The 15,514-nt window shown below is 53.5% G+C and overlaps 1 protein-coding gene across 2 annotated transcripts; it reads left to right on the top strand.

The window, feature by feature from the left end:
* The first annotated feature begins 1,765 nt into the window (after positions 1-1,765).
* On the top strand, positions 1,766-7,947 carry LOC149308229 (3-galactosyl-N-acetylglucosaminide 4-alpha-L-fucosyltransferase FUT3-like). Of its 2 annotated transcripts, none has more exons than XM_089537038.1 (2): positions 1,766-1,847; positions 6,511-7,947. In XM_089537038.1, exon 2 carries the CDS (start codon positions 6,519-6,521, stop codon positions 7,608-7,610), a length of 1,092 nt encoding a protein of 363 aa, XP_089393164.1. In that variant the 5' UTR covers positions 1,766-1,847; positions 6,511-6,518; the 3' UTR covers positions 7,611-7,947. The 2 variants fall into 2 exon arrangements, with proteins under 2 accessions (XP_089393164.1, XP_089393163.1); XM_089537037.1 differs by lacking the exon at positions 1,766-1,847 and adding an exon at positions 4,000-4,081.
* Positions 7,948-15,514: the final 7,567 nt, after the last annotated feature.

Consider the following 15,514-nt stretch of genomic DNA (forward strand, 5'->3'; position numbering starts at 1 on the left):
GTGTCTTGTAATTTCTTTACACGGAGCATGTCTTTTTAGCTATGCGTGACCTTTGCAAAACTCTCTTCCCCACAACTAGCCACAAAACGTGGGGCTGGGATGCAGGAGAGGAGCATGGAGCCCCCTGCTTCCCAGAACAGAAATGTGGAGCCAGAGGAAGATGGCATTTGGGGACGAAGGATACTTATTTGGGGGCAAAGGTCTTGTTATTATCCAGAGCCACAGACACTTTATGACATGATGATTAACAGCGAGGATGATGGGAGCATCAGTGCCCCAACAATTGGGGGACCGACCCACTTCTTTCTCTGACCCAAAGAGCCCTCCTCTGACTCCCAAGATGGATGAGCCATCGATGCACCGGATGCACACAAGTGTGTGTCCGTGTTTGTGTTGTGTTTTCCCTCGTGAGAGCTGCGTGTGCGAATACTGGGAGGATGGCCAGGGTCCAGCAAGCGTTTTTATTTTAAAACAGCTCTCTTTTTCCTGGAAGCCAGAGGAGTCAGGCGGGGAGTTTCCTGGACATTCCTGGAATAATTCTAATATTTGGAGGGATTTTTCTCCTTCGGCCTTTTCTTGCCGCTGGCTTTGAACCAGAAAAGTTAACTCAGCCAGATGGAGAGGAGAAGCGAACCAAATGCATGTATTCTTCCACTTCTGTCCCACTTCCTTCCCATTGTCTTCCAGACCCTGCAAACAGCTCTCCTCCTCTCCTGCTTTTTCCTACCAACAGCAACAGCACAACAGCCCTGCCAGGTAGGCCAGACTACCTCGCCTTCTTCCCTATTGAATCCAGGAAGTGAATTTGGATCAGTTCTCCCCCCCCCCCCCTTCTTGCTTTTTCTTCCAACAACAACTGTGTGAGGTAGGCCAGGCTGAGAGAAAGAGGGAGCAGTTGGATACAGTGTATTTTGTGGCTTGATGTGGATGACTTGAACCCAGATCTTCCCAGTTTCCATTCCCAACACTCCTTTTCATCTTTTAAGAGAGCAGTCCTGGCTGTTTTCTGTGTGGTTGCAACACAAATGGCCAAAATGCCGGACATTGACTCCTGCTTGCTCCATCACAGGCCCTTTGCTAATCAGATGCAGCTTTTTAAAGCATAAAAAGGAGGAAAGAAAGGGGGCAGAGGAGGAAAGGAATGGATCAACACCTTTAAGGCTGACTGGCTTTGATTTTGGCATGAGCTTTTATAGATGTAAACCATGCAAAAGCCTTAAATCCACCTGAAGATGTGGGTTTACATGGAGGGCAGCTCATGCCAAGATAAAAACCAGCTAGTCTTATAAGCGGTGCCAAATTTCTTTCTCTTTCTCTCCCTTCCTCCTTTTCGGCTGCAAGAGGGAGGCTTTTGAAGGCAGAGGCCTCAAAATGAGGAGCTCCAGTCTGTCTGGCACATGCATGGTCCTGGCATTTCCCCCAAATATTTCCCTCGCCCTCCGGACCCTCCAGCTCCCTCGGTGCATGCGTCCATGATGTGGGGCTGTGGGCTGCAAGCGCCTGGGATGGGAGCCTTTGGGGCAAAGCCATCCCTCGGTGTTGGTGGCCACTGCAAGAGGAGCCAGGGTGGCTTTGGAACAAAGTTCAGAGCAGAGCGGGGCTATGAATAGCCGCCTGGCTCCAGCCCAAGCTATTTTTAGCCCCTGGAGAGCTATAATTGCCTCCTGATGCCACAGCCGCCTGGCACCAGGGCCAGATGGGCGAAAGGGGCCTGAACCCAGCCGAGGTTTGGGGAGAAGGCAGGGACTTCTCAAGCACAGTTCTGCAAAGTCTGTGTGGCTGCAGCACCAGACAAAGTCTGGGATTCACAAGACAGTCCTCTGGCTGGGAGACAGATGGAAGGACAAGTGAGGCCTTTGGGACAGAGGGCAGGCGGTGGGCAGCGAAGGGGCACCGAGGTCAAGGAGGGTCAGATGGGCGTCTGCTTTAACCACAAGCACTGAACCATTCGCCAGATGGGCAAGAGGGCCAGGTGCCAAGGAAGGGCAGCTCTGTCGGAGAAGGCCTTGTGGCTGAGAAGCCATGCTGCTGAGAATGCCCCAAGATGACCCTGGCCACAAACCCAAGCTCTCCCTCCATTCAGTTGCTGCATGCCAGGCAAATGGGCAGGATGGGCCCCAAGATTTCCAGCTGCCTGCCTGGTGCTCACGGAGCCCAAAAGAGGGTTTAGGGCTGCCCGGTTCCACAGAAACCCAGAAAAGGTGTGCCTCTTCCTGGCTGCAAGAAATGGTCAGAGGACTTGCTTCCTGGCACCCCAGTCCTGTGGCCTCCTCCTCCTCCTTGTCCAGCCATCCATCCAGTCCTCCATCTTCGCCTTCGCCTGAGGCGGTTCTGGTCCTTCCAGGCTTCTCCATGGCCTACTCCCCAAAACTGGCTCATTAAGGGGAAGGCGGCATCCCCAAACTTCTGCCAATATATCCTTTTTGGTGTCCTTACAAAAAAATTAATCAGTGAAGGCTATTCTGCAGTTAACAAGCTTTGGTTGGTTGGCTGGCTGGCTGGCTGGCTGGCTGGTTGGTTGGTTGGTTGGGTGGTTGGGTGGTTGGTTGGTGCATTTTGTGTCCTCAGGTCACCTCAAGTACTGGAGATTGAATTCAAAGGGCCAAAGCAATTTGCGCTCAGTTAAAACAGCAGAAGGGAGAGGAGGAGCAAACACTTGCCCTTCCCAGTTGGCTTTTGCAAAAGCAAACTGCTTCCCTGTGTGGCATTGCATTCTGGGCTCCCCTCAATAGGCACTCAGTGCGTAGTTCACTTCAGGGGTCCTTCCCTCTTAGAGGCTGGCAGTGGGGGCAAACTGCTTCCACACTCAGGAATCACGCTGGCCATGTGTTGCCTGGCTTCCAGCTCTCAGTACTTTTCCCTAGGAAATTTCCCAATGGCAGCCAAGGATGGAAATGGCTCCCGGGGCTCCTGGCAGGACCGCCTGCTCCAAACTGGGTGGGTCAATGGCACTGGAGGGCTTCCAGATAACAGTGCAGGACTGCCCTCTCTGGTGCTCCCACTGAGTCTCTCCGGACGCCTGCCGCCTGCGTGGCTCTCTGGAAAAGTACCACGGCTGGCTTGGGACTAGGACAGCCCAGAGATACAGGGGTGGGGGTCCCTGTGTCATGCATTGATGTTTCCTTCCTCTTCCCATCTCTTCACCATCACCGTGGATCACGAAAAGAGGGAGGGAGGGAGGGAGGGAAGGAAGGAAGACCAGTTCCCACCAAAAACCCAGGAAGCTGCCCAAGGAATCCTCCTAGGAGGGCCGAACACATCCGGTGCCATGTCCACCATGGTGGCAAGAGCCAGGCATTGTGTGCTTGTGTATTTGTGTGTGTTTGTATTAGCAGAATGGCCTCCAAGGAAGGGAGGAAGGGAGCCCAGCTGTGGGTTTGGGGGAAAACAAAGCCAGCCAGCCTCACTCCCCTTTCACTGGAGAGTGATAGTGCAATGGAGGTCCTTTCATGTGATGCATGAGCTTCACATCCCCCCCCCCCCCAACATTTTACAGGGGAAATCGGAGACATGTGTGGCCAAAAAACCAGAGTGTGGCCAAGATGGAGAAAGGTATTAGTGAGGAGGAGCCTTGCCTTTATTTACAAATATAATGAGATGCATTTGCAGAGAGAGAGATTGGTGGGAAGGGTATCTGATTGCCTTTTTTAAAAAGTCAACACAGAAGTTACCTATAACTTCCAGAATTGCTGCCCCACCTGCAGTTCACTCCAGCAGTTCAAACAAAATAAATGTCCAGTGCGCTGTTGCCATGTGTGCTGAGGGCAAATGGCAGCCACATGAGCCTATCTGAGAGGTCCACATTTCCCATCCACCAGTTTAGTGTGCCAAAGGGTTGCACCTCCCTGACATGCGCAAGCATGCGTACATCTGGACAATTATTTTTGCCAGTCACCCAAAACGGATTGTAGGAGGCAGTGCACAGATAACAATAAGACAATCTGCAAAGTTTGCTCAGTAGGAGGCAAGTACCCTCTTCTTCTTGCCTCCCTTCTTCCCAGAGCAAGTGCACAAGCGGAGAGACAGACGGACGGAGAAACTCAAAGGAAAGGAGGACCGTGTCCTCTTCTGCTTCTTTTGGGTAAGACCCTTTTCTCGCTTTCTTAGGATGCACTTGCAGGAGGTCAGAGGCAGAGAAATGGATGAAACCTGGCAAGTCCCGAAGGCGCCAACAGCCCAGTGGGTCAGACCCACAGAGTCAGGGGCCAGGGAGCTTTTGTGGAGGAGCAGCTGGAGAGGGGTCCTTTTGTGGCACTTTTCCCCCCTCTGTCGTCTACCTCCCGAAAGTCAGGGGCAAAAGATCCTCTTTTGGGTTATTTTTTAGGCCCGAAAGAGAAAGGGGAGAAGTGTTATTGTTGGTAGGTGTGCCTTTTAATGCTTGGTTTGGGGGGGGGGGGGGGGTTGCAAGGGGACAGAGAGGGAGGGAGGGAGGGAGGGAAGGGGCTGGCTGGGTGCCCTTATCCACCGCTTTTGGTGAAGGGCAAAATGGCGGCTCCTCCTCTTCCTCGCTCTTCCCTTTCCTGCCAACAGGGATCTTCCACTCCCAGGAAGCTGTGGGCTGCCTCCATGTGCCTTTGTGTGCCATGTGGCGGGGTACTTCCTCTGCCCAGGGCTTTGCTGAGATGCCCAGAGAGTGGCACGATCCAGGCCTTGGGCCCGAGGCAGCAATTGCAGGGGCAGCGGGCGGCCGTACATACATACATTCTTTATTACGGTCAAAGACCAGCATAGAGGGCGGCCATGAGAGCTGCCCGCATATTCCTCATGTGTTATGATAAAATTTTCCTGTGAATCTCATTGTGTTCCTTCAAGTCATTTCAATTTATGGCAGCCTTGTCACAGTGATTTTTTTTGGCAATATTTCTTCAGGGAGGCCTCGCCGCCATTCCCTTCCTCTGGCGCTGACATAGCTACTCAGTGGGTTCCCATGGCCAAGCAGGGATTCGAACCCTGATCTCCAGAGTCCAATGCTCAAACCACCAAATTATGGAGTATATCACACTGAGCTTTTGGGTGGTTTTGTGGCTCAGTTCCAGCTCACTTACGAAGTGATTGCACTTCCAATGATGCGGTTTCATGTCATAAAGTGACTGTTTTATCAGATGCCATTGATTTCTATAGGAGCCCCTTGCGAAGTGCTTCAGTAGCGTTTCTGAAGTCACCCCTCATTTTGGTAAAAACGGGAAAAAGTGACTTCAGAGAATTCGCTTCCAGGCTGCCTTCGATTGCACTGCGATTTGGTCTGGTGTGGAAAAGCACTCCGATGCCACCCCCTTGGCCCTTGCGTCCTGCTCCGTCATCCCTCTCCTCCTCCTTCATGCCGTCTCCTCCTCTCTGCCAACCAGCCGATCCCATCATCCCCTGTGTCCCCTGCGTCCTCCTAGACCCCGATCTGCTCCACTCCTTCACCCTGACACCTAACTCATCATCCTGAGTGCTCCTGCATCCCCATCTCGCCCCCTCTCCACCTAACCCATCATTCTCTGACTGCTCCTCCATCCCCACCTCGCCCCCTCTCCACCTAACCCATCATCCCTGACTGCTCCTGCATCCCCATCTCACCCCCTCTCCACCTAACCCATCATCCCCTGACTGCTCCTGCATCCCCATCTCACCCCCTCTCCACCTAACCCATCATCCCCTGACTGCTCCTGCATCCCCATCTCACCCCCTCTCCACCTAACCCATCATCCCCTGACTGCTCCTACATCCCCACCTCGCCCCCTCTCCACCTAACCCATCATCCTCTGACTGCTCCTGCATCCCCACCTTGCCCCCTCCATCTAACCCATCATCCCCTGACTGCTCCTGCATCCCCACCTTGCCCCCCTCCACCTAACCCATCATCCTCTGACTGTTTCTGCATCCCCATCTCGCCCCCTCTCCAACTAACCTATCATCCTCTGACTGCTCCTGCATCCCCACCTTGCCCCCTCTGCCACCTAACCCATCATCCCTGCTGCTCCTGCATCCTGTTCCTGGCCCCAGGGACCCCCAGCAAGCTATCCCATCATCCCCTGACTGCTTCTTCACCCCAATGAAGGATGACAGCTAAGGAGGGGGCAGGGAAGGAGGACAGTGTCCAGAGCCCCACTGAGCATGTGCAAGAGGGCCGATTCAAATCGTTGACCCCTCACAGTATGCTCTGGTGTGGTAATACAATGTGCACTCACTTCCCTTTGCTTGAGTTCACATCATGTGACTTGCTTGGAATCTAACTGACTTCGCTTGCCCCTCACTTCGGAAGGGCAACAGGAAGGCAACCAGGTGTGGAAAAACATCACATTTTAACCTCAATCCGCATTGCTAGAGAGGAGTGACTCTGGATCTGGTGTGGAAAAACATCACGCTTTGCATTGCTAGAACAGGAGTGACTGCGGATCTGAACTGCAAACCCCCCCCCCAATGTGTGATAAGGTCCTATGTGATTGTTACTTTAGGCTTCGCTGTGTCACTTTGTGGCATCACTTCCAAGGCCTGACCCACTTTCTCTCCCCTCTTCTCCCGCAGTCTGCTCCATGGAGCCCACAAAGGGGCAAATCACAGCCGGGCGGAAACTTCTTGCCTTCTTCCTCCTCCAAGTCGTGGTCTCTGCCATTTTGTTGACCTATCTCCGAAGCCTCCCGGAGGCAGATCCCTCCGTTCCCCCCTCATACACCCCCCCAAAAGAGCCATTGGAAGGGTCCCTAGTCAAGAGGAGATCCTCCAGACTCACCATCTTGCTGTGGACTTGGCCCTACGGGATCCGGGTCCCCATAGAAAACTGCTTTGAGGTCCTGGGCATTCCTGATTGCCAGTTCACCGTTGACCAGAGTTGGTACCCCAAGGCCGACGCTGTCCTTGTCCATCATTACGACGTCTACCTGGACGCCCAGAAGCTGCCCCTTGACCCACGGCCTCCGACCCAGCGATGGGTCTGGTACAGTCCGGAGCCCCCCAGCAAACACCCAGTCCCAGCCTTCATGGACAACCTCTTCAACTTGACCATGTCCTACCGGAGGGACTCAGACATCTATGCCCCATACGGCTGGCTGGAGATGCTCCCCGGGCCCCAGGAGGTCACCATCCCACCCAAGTCCAAGCTGGTGGCCTGGGTGGTGAGCAACTGGAAGCCAGACTACGTCCAGGGGCGGGTCCGGTACTACGAGGAGCTGAGGAAGCACATCCAAGTGGACGTCTACGGACGTGGCCACAGGCCTCTCCCCGGGAACCAGCTGCTGCCCACTTTGTCCCAGTACAAGTTCTACCTGGCCTTCGAGAACTCGCAACACGAGGACTACATCTCCGAGAAGGTCTGGCGCAACGCCTTCCACTCGGGGGCCGTCCCGGTCGTCCTGGGTCCCCCCCGGAAGAACTACGAGAGCCACATCCCCCCGGACTCCTTCATACACGTCGACGACTTTTCCAGCCCACAAGAGCTGGCTGCCTTCTTGCACGCGCTGGACAAGAATGCTACGCAGTACGCCAGCTACTTCCGCTGGCGCTCCCAGATGAAGTCTGTCCACTACAAGTCCTGGGGCTACCAGTTCTGCAAGGCCTGTCGGGCCTTGCAGCAAAGCCCTAAAACCATGTACCAGACGGTACCGCAGCTGAGTAAGTGGTTCAGGTGAAGAGGAGGACAAATGTGGGGTGCTATGGGCCCTCCTTGAGTTGAAAAGAGGGGCTCCGAAGCGTCCTTTGGCCCAGGAAGGCAAGACCCAGCGGAAAGCCCTCTGCAAGCCTGGATCCTGGCACGGCAGAGTGTCATTTGTGGCGCAACTTATTGGCTACCATTGCCATTGAAAGATAATGACCCCACTCAGCGCTCAATACAAAACTCATTACTTTTCTGTTATTTGAAAATGGCATAAAACATTAAAAATTAATCAGCCCTAAGTCTCTTTAAAATACCCTTCCAAAAATTTGAAAGTAAGTTTAAACATGCTACTAGTTACAGAAAAGGTAAGGTCCCCATCACTTTTCTTTTGAAATATAACTAGATAAGACTCTTGTTAAGAAAATAAAAAGATACCTTATTAGAGATAACTGACTACAGATTATGGATACATTGGGGGAAGGTTGTAAAGGTATTATTATGCATAGTTTACATAGTCTTAATACATTGTTGTGATGAGATCACTTCTGCCTTAGGAATGGGGAAATGGAGTGTGTGAACGAATAGCAGGAACGCCTGAAGAGTGAATCAGATGCACAGATGGTTTTGCAAATGCATTTGTTGAAAAGAGAACCAGCATGGAATAGTAGTTTGAACACTGGACTATGACTCTGGAGGCTCTCGAATCCCTGCTCAGCATGGAAACCCACTGGGCAACCTTGGGCAATAGGTCACACTGTCTCGGCCTTGGGGAAAAGCAAAGGCCAAACCCCTTCTCGAAAAATCTCCCAGGAAAACCCACGACAGGGTCACCTTAGGGGCACTATAAGCCACAAATTACTTGAAGAATGTAGTTAAGTATAATGGCAAGATAAAAACTGGCAAAGAGACCTGGGATTTACATTTACATAACAGTCAGGGGGAGGGAATGGCTTAAGCTGGGTAAAAACGGCTGGAGGCACATGTCTTCACCGAAGGAGGCATAGATGGTGCTGGAGTGCCTTTTCCAGGGAGGAATGCCTCTTCCATGTATCACCTGGAAACTGCAATTGCCCCAACGCTGCACAGCAATTTGCCAATTTGAGTCCCAGTTTGGGGGGAAAGGGGGAAATTCAACAAACACATTAGTAACCCTGTATTAGACACAATAAAAATTTCACTCATGGCATGATGATGCAAATAAAACTGAAGTTGCTTAACCGGTCTGTTTGATTTAGACACAGCCCTGTGAGCAGGAAGGACAACAGGACTTGGGTGCCAAGAAACACGTGGGTTTCCAAGCGTTGCAAGGAATGGACCTTCTGTCGATGGCAAGGCAAGGCCTGCCTTGCAGGGTGGGCCATTCCTGACCACAAAAGGGCTGGGAGGGTGGGATGCCAGGCTGCCACCCAGTCATGCACCCAGCACCCCTTAGTCCTCTGTCCGGCCAGCCAGTCGGCCATTGCCGTTTACATGCAGCTGGTGCCAGTGCTCTGCATGCGCCGGCCTGATGGCAGTCTGCTGACTCAGTCAGGGAGGCTGCCTGGTTTCGACTCAGCTTGATCTGCAAGTCAAAAAGAGCACACCTTCTCCTCCTCCTCTTCTAGGTTGATGGGGCAGACCAGGTGCCCAGTGCCAGGGCAGTAGGGCTCTCTCCAAAAGAGGCCAACACCACGCTCAAAAGAAGGTCACAAACAGGAGCCACTCTGGAATGACCCTCGGGTGCAGAGGCTGGGAGGTTTAGGGGCCAATTTTGGGGTCCCCAGCTCCTCGCTTCTCCCCAGATTACCCTCTCCAAACTGGTTCCTCCAAGCAAATGCAGGTTCAAAATAGTGGGGCATGTGCCCATCTCCTCCCTTTCCGTCTCCACTTTCTCCACCCCGTGAGCCATAATCTTAGGAAACGTCCACCCTTCCAGGCCCTTTCAGTTCTGGGGTGAGTTCTTTGCTGCCTTGGGCAAGGAAGGCTATTGCAAAGGCAAAGAATCGAGAAATTAGCCATTGCAGAGGACTTTGCAACCAGGGAGAGAAGGGTACAGCCCCCCAAAGGAGAATGGTTTCTTTTCAGCTTATATCATTGAACTCTCTGAGCAGTGGGTCAGTGTGGGATGGGACTGGGTAGATGTGTGGCTTTGGGACTGGTGCATGAATGAGGGGAGGACTGGCCATAACTCTGGACGCCATGGACCTGACCCACTGAGATGGGGGAACCAGACCCTGCCCCTTCCCCCCTGGAGCCAAGCGCATGAGGTGTGGGTCTCTGCCAGGCCTGGCCATGCTAGGCATTCCCTGGGCCTCTCTCCTGGGCCTGGCTTGGAGGCCTCCTGGCTGCAGTCCAGGGGAGACCAGAGGCAGACAAGCCCAGACTGTCTGGAGCAGCAGGCGGCAGCTTTTATGGGCCTCTCAGCGTCTGCAGCAGCAGCCCTCCATCCCTTTGCCTTCATTGCCTGCCTCCCGCTCTGTCTCTCTCTGGTGCCAAGTCTGGGATGGAGTGGGAGAAGGGCTCAGCCCCTCTTTCTGTAGCCTCCCTAGAGGACCTGTCAACAGACCCACACAGACCCACCTCCAGGGGATGCTGGGGATGCCAGTCGGCCACCCTGCTCTAGTCCCCAAAGGCAATGCTCCCAGACAGGGAAGGAGTGGGGCAGGGAAGACCCCCAGCACATGGGGAGACAGAGTAGGGGAGGCAGGCCAGGACCACCCCAGAGCCAGACAAGGTGGAAGAGAAGCCCCTGGGAAGGTGCCACTGTCCTCAGGCAGCACATGGCAGAGGCGGCAGACTGCCTTTGCAGGCAGGATGGACTCTTCTCCAGCAATGCTCCAGCATCACTGACCATGCACACAGTCTCTTCTGCAGCAAAGACCGCTTAAAAGGCTCCTTCTGAGGTTGTGCAGTGGTCTGAAAATTGGACGGTGGCTCCAGAGACCAGGGTTTGAATCCCCTGCACACTTACTGGCCTTGGCCGAGTCACACCCTCTCAGCCTCTGAAAACTCCAAGGCAGCGGTGCTGTAAGTCAGGTATTGATGTTGAAGGCACACAGCAACTACACATTGTGCTAAAGAAGAGGAAAAGGTGTCAGTGTGAAAATGTCTGCTTCTCCCAAAATGTCTGCTTCCTCTGTGGCTTCAGTGAGGCCTCAGTGAGGTGGAGGCCTCGTCTATCTGTCGGGATGCTTTGATTTGGATTTCCTGCATGGCAGGGGGTTGGACTGGATGGCCCTTGTGGTCTCTTCCAACTCTATGATTCTATGATTCTATGGACACGGGGAACTCTGTGGACACATCAGGCCCCATGGCCGGCCGCCAGCGGTGCATAAGGAGCCAAAGTCCCTCTTGCCTCCAAGGCCTGGCCCAAGTCCTGTGGCCACCTGAGCCAGCTAGACTGGCTGACTCAGGCCCAGTCCCCTCACGCCGTGGCTGGGAAAGCCCTGCATGGGCCCTGGTCTCTCCCTTGACCAGTGGCTGACCAGGCCTGGTGGCCGAGGGGCTTGGGAACTGCGTCTCTCCTCAAAACGCACAGCCAAGGAGGGCCTGGGAGAGCAGCCATTTCTTGCTATCTCAAAGGAGGTTACAGAGACACAATAACACTCACAAGCAGGGCTGTGGTTACTCATGGCTATAGAGGGGCTGGGGAAGGGTGGAGACAGGAGGAGCTCTGGGTTCAAACCTTGCCATCTTTCCAGGAAAAAACCCTTCTCAAAACTGCTGGAGAGGTCCCAGGGCTGTCAATCAGTGCGGACAAGAAGGAACCAAGGTGGCCATCGCTCAGCCTTTCTCCACTTTGGGGATTTGTTGTTAATTCTATAGATAACTGGGTTACAGTCTGACAATAAGCATTGGCAGGTTTTTAACCTGTGAAGGTGCCTGAAGCCCCAGTTTTTGTAGTATTGCATGACAACCATCATGGTGCACTATTGGACTACTAGGACTTTTCCAAGGAAAGCCCTTGGGCAAGTCACACTCTCTCAGCCTGAGAAATAGGCAAAGGCATCCTCCCTGAACTCATGCTGCAAAGAAACCCCAGTGACAGGGGTGCCTTAGGTTTGCCATAAGTTGGAAAGGACTTGAATATACACAACAAGACGATGACAACAACATGCCAGACATAACTGTGGTTGAGAAAAGAGAAGATTGGATTATTGATGTGGCAATCCCTGGAGACAGAAAGGTCGAAGAAAAGGGAAGGAAAAGATGATGAAACACAAGGACCTGCAAACAGAGAGTCTGGGATTCTTGAGTCTTCAAAAGGTGCCACAAGATCCCTTTGAATGCGGTGCCAGCCGCGTTGGCGCTCCGGGGGCAAACCCAAATGGACCGACTAAACATCTGGAGCACAAGGCGACAGCTGCAAAAAGTGATGCTCCCTGGAACCAGCCACATTGTCTGCAGATATCTCTCTGATGTCTGGATTCGTGGGTCAGAATCTGAACCATTGATGGCCCCAAACTTCAGCCAGTGACACCTTGGAAACTGGGAAACCAGGAGCATAATAACAATAATCATGGTTTTAGTCCATGTGTACGACACCCACAAGAGCTAGCAAGGTGTTGTGGTTTGAGCACTGAACTAGGACCTGGAGGCCAGGATTTTAATTCCTGCTCAGCCATGGAAACCCACTGGAGGACCTTGGGCTAGTCACACTCAGCCTCAGAGGAAGGCAAAGGGAAACCTGCCTTGAACAAATATTGTCAAGAAAACCTCATGATAGCTTCATCTTGGGGTAACCATAAACTGGAAATGACTTGAAGGCACCCAACAACACACAAAGAAAAGGAGACCCACAAGACTCATTCTGGCCTGGGGCACTGCGTTTGCTAATCCCACGGGCGAAACCCTGTTTCACATGAGAGGTCCTTCAGCCAGCCTTTCCATGGGGGCAGCTGGGGGGCAGGAAGGAAAAGGCCAGGGTCTCCCTATCTCAAGGCCCCTTCCTTGTCCCTCACAGGGGTCTTTGTTCCCAGCTGGCCTTGGAGGTGGCCTGGCATTGTCTCTCTCTTGCCTGGACAATGGATGGGGCAGGCAAGGCCTTTTGGTGCATGCCAGGATCCATCCGCTCCATTGTACTCCTGTATCCTGACTCCCTTCGAGGCCTGGCTCCTGCCTCGCCCGCCATCTTTTCCCAGACTGATTCCTCCTCCTTGGGACCTGTTCATTCCTCTGCCCTGCAGCCATTCAGCCATGTATGCAAGGGGGCTATATCCCTTGTAAGCTCCCAGGGGTGGCATGACTGGGGCTGGGACACAGTACACAAACCCCAGGTGCCCTAGTGGTTTGAGCATTGGGCTATGACTCTAGAGAACAGGGTTCAAATCCCCACTCGGACATGAAAACCCACTGGATGACCTTGGGCAAGTCACAGTCTCTCAGCCTCAGAAGATGGCCATGGTAGACCCCTCTGAAGAAACGTGTCAAGACCCTGCAATAGGGTCGCCTTAGGGTTGCCAAAATTCAGGATCAACTTGAAAGCAAAAAACACACACAACAGCCCTAGCTTTGCTTTCCTCACGGGGGGCCTTCCTTCTCTGTCTCTCCCGCAGTTATACCTATGGATGCTTTCTAGGAAGCCTTTCAGGAATGAACCATCAGCTCCTGTTCATAGAAATGGCCCCAGAGCAGCCTGGGAAGGAAGGAAGGAAGGAAGGAAGGAAGGAAGGAAGGAAGGAAGGAAGGAAGGAAGGAAGGTAGCAGGTTTGGCTTGGTGGCTGCAATTATGACTCAGGAACGCCTGGCGCCTCTTGTGTCAGCACGCGGGGCGCACGCAGAGGTGGGAACCAGAGGATCCATAGGTGGCCAAGCCAGAGGTGAAACACCTGGCTCCAGATCTGACTAAAGGGAGAGTGAGGCCCTGCCTCTCCGTGCCAAATTTTGGAAGGGGGGGGGGTTTGAATTCATGTGATCTGGAGTCATCCTTTATTTGGGAGGGGTGCTCTAGGAAGGGGGGATTTGAACCCAAACCTTGCAGAAAGAAGTGCTGGGGAGCTCTCTAGTGCACTTGAGGCAACTGGGTTCTTGTGGGGAAAAGGGAGCGTAAGGATGGTCCCATAAGGATAGAAGCACTGCATTTGCAAGCAGGCATTAAGAGGGAGGGAGCTGCGTATCCCACTTGGGGTGTGATTCAAACCCTGGGGCTCCATGGGCCGTAGACAGAGAGAGGCCTGCCCCTGATGTCTGAGTTGTCCTGGGAGCAATGGGGGCCTTTGGGCGTTCCTCCCAAAACGGACGTCAGCCGAAGACGAAGGAAGAGTAGGAAAGGCTGCAATGCTGATGTTTGGAGGGAGGGGGGGCTGGAGGCAGGAGGCCAAGGAGGGAGAGGGATCAAAGGTCACACCTCTGTCAGATGACCACAGTGGCCAGGCAGCATTCATGGGACTGGCTGGCAGCCTTTTGGAGGACCTGAAGCTGTGGGCAGAGGGCTTTCTGATGCCCATTGGCACCCCAATGAGTCATTGGCCCAGTGGCCCACCTTGCCTTTGCAACAGCACCATCCCAACCCAGTTCACCCCAGATGCATCAGACCACATTGCCCATCATCCCCCCCTTAGATGCATTACATGATAATGGTGGGGGTGTGTAATGGCTGGGAACTCCGGCAGGCCTTCCTTTCCTCCCTGCGAAGCGGTCCGGCTTTGAGCTACCCCCTGCCATCTTCCCTTGGCTCTTCTTCCAAGAGACTTATTATTTTTCCAGCGTGAAATCTGTCACAGGGTCTGTTTTGGGGAGCGTGTGCCAAGTGCTCAGGCGGGATGCGTGTCTTTATGCAACGACCGTGCCTTACTCCCAGGGAGCCATTGTCCAGCCGGGACTCAGATGAGAAACAAGCGCAGCCCAGTCACCAGAAACACCGACGTCGTTGTCGTCTGATTTGCGTGGGCTTGGAGCCTGATGACATCCACAGCCTTACGCCTCCTTGCAGCCTCTGCGTGTTTGTGTGTGTTCCCATTCCTCCATCACATCCCCAGCTGAAACTGTTCCCAAAAGCTGTTCCCAGGACTGGACAACCCTCTCCCTTTCCAAAAATAACAGTTCTCCTCCTCCTCCTCCTCCTCCTCCTCCCCTGAACTTGGGAAGTCAGCATTTCAGGGCTAATTGTTGCTACCATGCGCCTCCAAGTAAAGTCCATCTTCTGTGGGGCAAAGCTGGCAAGCCCTGGCCTTATCCCTCTTACTTCTAGCCCTGTGTCTGTCTGTCTCTCTCTCTCTCTCTGTGCGTCTCACACTCCTATCCCACTTTCATGCGGCAGCTGTGAGTGTCTTGCCGTTTGCTCGCCTGGGTGCTGGTGAACTCCTGACGTGTGTTTGCAAAGCCCTGCGCGTTTGTGCCTGTGTGTGCCTGTGTGTCCAGAGTTGTGTTGCCCCATTCCTGCCTGTTCACAGCCTTGCTCTCCATCTCCGTCCACATCACTGGAGAAGGATCCAGGCCCAACAGAAGGGCTTCATGGCTGCAGGGGGCACTTGGCCCTCTCCCTCCATGGCTCCCTGCCAGTCCCTCCACCTGAAGAGCCAAAGAAGCAGCCACCCGAGCCAGAATGGCACCTCCGTCCGGGCGCCATGCCAGCCCTCCACACGAAACTGAACCTTCAAGGCTCTTGCCTCCTTTCGCCTGATCCACCTCAGCGCCAGGAGACTCTCTTGACTGGGGCATGTTTTCCCACAGAGCTACAGGGCTTTGCCTGTACAGAGAAGCTGCAGCAATGTTGGGCTGCTATTATTATTATTATTTCCCTGCACCTAGAAATCTAGTAAGCCAAGGGCCCAGGTTCCAGATCAGCCCTGAAATGCTAGCTTCCTATGTGCAGAGCTTTGTTATTTTCTATTTCCCATTTTTAGACAAGAAAGTGCTGCCCACATGGAAAAAGATGGAATCAGGGAGTTTTAAGGGCTGGAACACAGCTTTGGCACAGCTTCTAGCCTCTTCAGATGTGTGTGTCATTTAAACAGCATA

This window comes from Sceloporus occidentalis, unplaced genomic scaffold (assembly GCF_023333645.1).
Source record: "Sceloporus occidentalis isolate IW3139 unplaced genomic scaffold, rSceOcc1.0.p SCAF_8, whole genome shotgun sequence".
Lineage (NCBI taxonomy): Eukaryota > Metazoa > Chordata > Lepidosauria > Squamata > Phrynosomatidae > Sceloporus > Sceloporus occidentalis.

Coding starts and splice junctions, on each gene's coding strand:
- LOC149308229 (XM_089537038.1), top strand. CDS start 6,519: ATGGAGCCCACAAAGGGGCAAATCACAGCCGGGCGGAAACTTCTTGCC.